General features: G+C 37.7%; 1 protein-coding gene across 1 annotated transcript in view; it reads right to left on the reverse strand.

The window, feature by feature from the left end:
• Nucleotides 1-1700: 1700 nt before the first annotated feature.
• LOC125034613 (PRL-1 phosphatase-like) overlaps nucleotides 1701-7500 on the reverse strand; it is an 8363-nt gene continuing 2563 nt past the window's right edge. Inside the window, exons 3-4 of the mRNA XM_047626514.1 lie at nucleotides 7192-7358; nucleotides 1701-6744 (exon numbers count right to left, since the gene is read on the reverse strand). Coding sequence (XP_047482470.1) covers nucleotides 6630-6744; nucleotides 7192-7358 — 282 coding nt within the window. The 3' untranslated portion in view covers nucleotides 1701-6629. The remainder of the gene's footprint in view (nucleotides 6745-7191; nucleotides 7359-7500) is intronic.

Here is a 7500-nt window from a genome sequence, read left to right on the forward strand (position 1 = left end):
GGGTGCAGGTGAATGGTGTAGCACTGTACTAATACTGCATCATCTTCCACGAGGCAGGCAAGCAGGTCCTCTCCACAATCTGATCAATCCTTGTTCAAGGCAGGGCAGTTTGTCGGGGAGATGGGGTATTTATTTATTTACTGAAAATGTTCTACCGCATCAACATCTAAGGTCATTAGCAGCCTATACAAATATAGTGATAGGGTGGGGCTTGAGGGAAAAGCCCCCAGGTAAGAAAGTCTTTTGGTTCAGTAAGGCAATATTTGTGGATTTCCAGAATGGTCACTGGTCAAAATAAACATCAAAGGTCACACACCATTATGGTAATGTATTGTGGCAAAAAGGTTATATACGAGTTAACGATTTGGAAAGGGATGAGGAAGAGAAAGAAAATTAGTTGAGGCAAGGACTGAGGTCCAAGGTAGGGATGATCCCCACATTGGGCCTGTCTCCGCCTCCTAAGCCCTGACGACAAGAAGCACGGGATTGGGGGCAGATGGAGGGGTAGGGATAGACTAAACAGGAATAACATGACCATGGCTCCTCTAGGCCATTCATAAATGGCACAAAGTCAGCCTTCATCCTTTCAACATTGAAGTGGATAATAGAAGGGTTTGGAGTAGGGAAAGAAATGGAAAGAAGAAAAGACTCCAGAATTAGTTGAGTGGAAGGCTGAGGCCCAAGGCTAGGGTGATCCCTAGCTTTGGGTCTCAGTCTCCGTCTCCTGATCTCCGTAAATCTTTTCTAGGCTGCAGGACTCTGAAGGGTGGAGTCGTTCACTCAAGAGATTCTCACTGGTGCTCCAAATGGCCTTCTCAACCTATATTGATCCACTTATCTTCATTTTAGTGTAATAAGCAGCCATTCACACTGTATGCCCATGTCTCACTTCTGCTTTAGCCATATTCTTTACTTTGTAAAAAAGAAAAAAAGAAAAAAACAAATTATTTCAGTAAAATTTTTATTGTTAAAACATTTTATTGACAATGTAATATGCTTTTCTTCTTTCATTTTTTCAACAAAAGTAGTATTCACATTGTAATTAGTGAACAGTAAAGGTAAAAGAAATATTCAAATTGTAATTAGTGAACAGTAAAGGTAAATTCTATAAGGGGAATATCAACTATCAGAATGCCCACAAGTGTAATACCAAGCATTTTTTTTTTTTAAATACATGTGTCATACATTCAGTCATGAAGTTCCTCCCATAAATTCACATTCATAATATTTTTGTTTTGTTTCAAAAAAAATATTTTTGTTCTAAATAAATCAATAAATCTCAAAAATAAAAATGGCTGAGAACAGAAAATATGCTACTTGCCTTTCTATACAAATGCAATGCATGCACATTCTCCCTTTTATATATCAATAACTGAGCTGATGCATAACCTAGAGATTAAAAAAAAAAGGAAGCAAGTGATAAATTAAATAAGACTTATCAAAAACAATGATTGATTTCTGTTTCTGCTGCTGCTGTCAGTAGGTATTTCTAGGATGATTCCTAATAAAAAATTCTTCTATCTACCTACCCCACCATTCAGCCTGGAGGCTTTGTCAGTTGAATAGATACTGTGATCTTCCAACCATACCAATACTTACAGAAGGCAAACAGGCGATAGAAGTGAATCAACTGGTATTAAATCATTTATTAAAATGTTCAATATAAGTAAAATAAAATATTGGGAAATGAAACCAGTCAGTACCAAAAAACCATTATTTTATTATGAACAAGTTCACACTCCTATCGTTAGCCAAAAATACAGACACTTACAAAGGCTGTGTGTGGCCTGGCAAGCTCCACGACGGCTTTACAAGAATTATGCCACAGCAACGCCACCAGGAGCCCCACGCAACAACACATGGGCCAACTAGCGCAACAACGACACTCGGGCCGCCAATGCAACAATGACATAAGAGCTGGCCACTACACGCTCCTGCGGCCGCACTTGAGGACTTGACCAGGAAACTGTCTTGAAAAGGGGGTGTGGGATGTTGCGGGAAAGCATGCGATATGATCTATTGGTATTGGCCTCTCAAGTTTGAATCTCGGCTGGACATCCTTTTCCATGATTTTCAAACTAGGGAAAAGGGACCCCACCTGCACCCAAAACTTGATGCCATCACAATCGGCGATCTCATCACAACAAAATAAAATATGTAATTAGCAAGGGAGAAATATGAAATTCAAATAGATGAATATAAAAGACTTTGCAACATAACTACTCATATGGATGGTTGAATAATACATGGGTAAAATGCAAGACAGACCTTTAATGAATTAAATGTAGGCACCATAGCCAGTTAAGAATAATAACGAGAATCGGGCAAAGCTATTCCCTTGCTTTTGTCTGTGTGACTGAGGTCCTGAAATCCCATGTTCCCACAGACAACAGAAAGAGAATGTCCTTCCCATGGCCACATCTATAATGCAGAACAATGAAAGTTGAATAATAATAAAAAATCAAGAACCTTGGCAAAAAAAGAAATAATAATAATAACAACAATATTGCTCTTGGAACTGTGAGCTCGTCTCGGACCCGTAAGTTATAGAGAAACGCGTTCTGAGCCCAGACCTCAGTGCCAAGAGAGAGTCAACTTCAAGCAAGCATTCAGTCCAAGCCACTTCTGACTGAAGCCTAACATAATATAAACACTTGGTCTCTTGATAAAATAAAAATAATGCCAAGGCTGCTGCTTCACATACTTTGAGATAAAAATAGGTTATAAATTGAAGCCCTGTCTTTTTCTTTTTCTTTCTTTCTTTCTTTAAAATGTTCTAGTACATAACTGGTCAGAAGTGAAGAGCAACAAATCCATTACACAAGACATTGGATCTTAAAATACACATTGAGAAGAAAATATCAGGGCCATGTTATAATCTCAAAGACATTTGCAAATTCAAAACATGTATCTAAGTCTGTATCCTGTTTGAGTGAATTTTACATGGAACTAAACACAAAAAACTAGGATCATTATGTACATAACCAAATACATTTTAAGGTGAGACACAACAGGCTGTCCGAATGACTAAAAGGGTCTGGTTACATTCTAGGGTAGGGCGCATGTAGCACCTCGTCTCTTCTACTAGGATTCATGCTGAAGTGTGACATCAAAGCCTGATTACACACAATTTTACTCCTGATATGCAAGGAAAGCTCTCCATATGGTACAGTGCAGGCACTTCTCAAACACATGAGTGAGTGAAGCGTCTACACATTTAGTTAATTTCCCTAGAAAGCCACTTACTTTTCTACTTTAATAACATTGCTGCTTTAAAATTTTCACATTACCCAATTGTTTGATGTCCCAATTATAGCAGATATCCTATTCTAGGTGCCCCAAAACCATTGGGTTGCAACTTTCTCACCCATATGCACAATTACCAACATTCAAAAGTTTTATCTTAAAAATTTGTTCCCATCTTCATCGCATGTGATCACCATGGATGACCAAGAGAAAGACATAGTAAAAATAAGTACTCAGTTCCTGGTGTGACAAACCCTAGGTAAAATTCACCTCTGAATTCTCTCGTCTTTTGCTATTTTTCTTTGCTTTTCCCATGTTCAGGAACTGTGCACTTCTTTTCAACTAAGCCTTTGGACGCCAGAGCCAGCCAGCCTTTAATAAAATAACAAAGCACTTCTGAAATGCAGAGTGCCACACGCCACTATCTCCAGCTTTGTGCATCAGTCTGACATGAAGATGCTTCTCCCTGGCCCTGGCAGACAAATAAAACATTCAGACCTTGTTAGTTCAATCTCAATCTCCCTTACCTCCTATACACAAAAATGTCACATTTTAGAACTTGCCAATAGTGGCTGACTAAGCCTGTAAATTTCTCTTCTTTTAAGTTATGAAAAGATTTTGGAGTTCAGAAGAAACAAGGTTTGACTGTTAATGTTTGAAAGCAATACAACATTCAGACTTTGACAATTGGCAGAACTTCCTTGCACTCCTTGGAAGGGGAGGGAGGGAGAGGATGGAAGGGGGTTGAGGGAGGAAGGAGAGAAGGGGTAATGGAGGGCAAGGAGGAGGGGAGGGGGGTTTGGGATGTTTGTGGCTAGCAAAGTATGGCATAGGTTCACAGCCAAGCTGGGTTTCTTTTTGCCCCAACTTACAAAGCTGTGCCTAGACAAGTCAAATCTGGGATAATCATATCAACCATTTCTTGTAATAAAAATCAATTCCAGCAGCAGATTCTTTTTATGTTTGTTTTTGTCTTTCTTTCTTTCTTTCTTTCTTCTTCCATTGAATATGCTTAAGATAAAAATGTACATCTGTTAGTTTTCAATGTGATCAAGGAACATAAAAAGTTCTTTTCTCATTAAATTCAGTATATAAAATCTCTTACACTAAATTACAAACTAAAGTTACTTTTAACCTAGTGCATAGCAACTCGCTGTTCAAAAGAGCCAGTTGATACGTTCTCATTCAAACACTTTGCTGGTCGTACCTTTGGGGTTTGTATCTATTTGGAATTTTGTTTCACCAAGCTTTCCTTCCTCATTTTGTGCTGTAATGGTTCTTCTAGCAATAGAAATTAAAGCTATTTATTGCAAAATATTTCACAAATGCGATATAAAATAAGTTACATCAATATATCTATGGATGGACCCAGTTGACTTGACTGACAACACAGACTAGATAGACCTAAGTGCAAACATTAGGTGATGTATATGAAGGAAAAAAAAAAACTGAACAAAAGCAATTTTCATGTTTAAAAAAAAAGGAAGAAAGTTAGTAATCAAGAGCAAGGAACTTTTGAGAACTGTAAATACCTAATTACTGTGACTTAAACCAATAGCTTCTTTGTTTAACTGGTTCAACTTCAGAGATAATTTCAAGTTAGTAATGCTGTTCCGAAAAACCATAGTCTACTAGACAAAACAGCACCAGAGTTCGAAAGCTGCCAAATGCTTCCGCAAGAACATTAAAACACATGTAGTCATTCATACCCATCAATCATACAAAAAAGGAACATTTCAGAACAAAACTCTCGTTCACATCTGTAACCAACAGTCTCAGCTGCTAGGATGCTTTAAATGAAGGTTGAGGCAGGATAGTGGTGTAACCGTTCACATTAAGGGTTAAATTGAAATATTCTTGCATGCTTTCACCGTCCTTAGTCCATTCGACAGTTAGTGCTATGGTGCCTGGCCACCTTTCTGTTCAAAAGACTGACCACAAATTGATGGAGACGTTTCCATTTACCAGGTAAAAAAGTGCCTCAATGAAGTTCCAAATTTTGATGTAAAATTCTTTATTATTATCATTATCATTATTATTAAACTTATCTAATATGGCATACTACAGCTGACTGACAATTATGTGTACAGAAAATAAGTGTGGGTTAAAAAATTATACACATGCCAGTTATTTATATGCAAATAAATTTTTAAGTCCGTTTGGCAATTGAAAACCATGTGTTACCAGTCAGTCCATTAAGTCCTTCTAAAGCCGGTTATATAGGAAGGCTTGCCTGCAATGCATAGATAATCTTTTCCTCTTTAATCTTTTTTTAAAATCTGCCCAGACCACTTCCTTTTAACAAGAATTGATTTTCACTTTTTCTGTGTGTGTGAGAGTATTTTAATGCTGAAAATGGATTTCAATTATGCAAGGATATATAACTGGTAGCACTACAACTGCTGCAGTGGGAATGGGAAATGATCGTGGCATGATATGTGCTAACTGCCATGCTTGTCAAGGCACATTAGTTTGACCGTAAACAGCCTGGTCTGGTTAGCAATGCCATGACCTAACATTTCTTTTCTTTTTTTATCTTTAAAAGTCTTTTCCCCCCAATACTCTGCTGTTTAAAATCGGTTGTATAACGCTACTGGAAAAGAAACAAGTAGAAAAAAAGAAAAAAAACTGCTCAAATCATGACTGTCATAAATATGGTATTTCTTTTACATACTACAGAAAAACTTAACCAATTATGGAGACTCTTTAAGAAAATTGTGCTGCTAACTTATGACATCCACAGGCAGGGCTTAAAATCTGACAGGACAACAAGCCTTGCTCATCACTAGCTTCAGCATCACTCTCCTCAACACCAACCTATGGCCTCATATGTAAGCAGCAACATTATCCACACATCGTCACAGTAACAGTGCCGAAAGCCTTTTCCTACATCAACTACACATCATAAGTAGGCAATTTATTAATCTGTGCACTGTGGCTCATGACGGAAAAAAAAAAAGAACAATGAAAAGGGAGAGAGAGAATAAAAAATAATAAAAATGAAAAGAAAGGCCAAGTAGTTGTTGCCATCTGGAATACGTGACTAAAAAAAACATCTATCATGAATATAATACCAGTCTTAAGGTTCATAATTTGATTTTTTTTTTCTTTTCTTTTTTTTTATATCCATGTCTTCAAAAAAAAAAAAAAACAGCCTCCTTTTACCATATATATAGGCTCCAACTTGTCAATTCTACAAATTTTGCTTGGCATGACTGAAGCTGAACAGTATTCTAATACTGGACATCTTACAGTCACTACATATCAAGAAGACATAATAAGCCTTTGGATATAAATCAATCAACATGAGAATTGACAAGAAAGGGGAGATTTGATAATTGAGGCTATCAACAATTTTCTTTTTTCTCTCCTTACATTTCTCTTTACTGCACACAGCACGCACCAGTCTTGTGGCCATTCTTTAGCCTAAGTCGAGACTTGGGACGGTACTTCTCCAGATAGGCCAGTTGCTTGGCATTGATGGCTCCTCGCCTCTTTCTGCAACACAACAGAATAAATTAGCTGTCTGAAATAGAAAATCTTCAATAGTGTGTCAACATTAACAGAAATGCCAAGAGAAAAGTACTTATTTGAACCCATTGAAATCACAATGAATATATAGAGAATGGACACAAAGTAATAGTGAGCAATAGTTGACTTGTTTCAACCTAATGTCAAAGGTGTCTTGTTGCTTTGTGTGGTTTCAACTATATTCAAAGCAAACTAAACAATGTGGGAGTCTCATGCCATACATCCTCTTACAGAGACGCAGCCCTTAAAGGCTGATTGAAAACTCCAATTTTATCTTACTTTTTGTTAAAAAAATGGATGACTGCATAATGTCAAATGGATAATATCCTTTCAAATATGGAATATCTTCCTTGCCACAGACGACATCATCATCATCATCATCATCATCATCATCATTTTAGCATATATACGTACTGCCTTATGAGTTCCACAGCATCTTCATAGCGCTGGCCAAGCTCTATGAGTGCAATAGCTACCAGCACGGGAGCACGACCCAGCCCTGCAACACAGTGAACGGCCACGGTGCAACCTGGGTCCTCGCGGTGTCGGCGACGCAGCAGCCCTAACCATTCATCAACAATCTAGAAAATAATATCAGTAATCAGAGGAAAGTTTAGGAATGGGCAGAAAAAAAGACCAAGTGAGATCATCAGTGGCAGCAATTCCTAACTAGGATTCTGCAGAGGTTTCTACAGGCCACCGGAGGTTCCCCAAATATTAATA

Source organism: Penaeus chinensis, chromosome 18 (assembly GCF_019202785.1).
Source record: "Penaeus chinensis breed Huanghai No. 1 chromosome 18, ASM1920278v2, whole genome shotgun sequence".
NCBI lineage: Eukaryota > Metazoa > Arthropoda > Malacostraca > Decapoda > Penaeidae > Penaeus > Penaeus chinensis.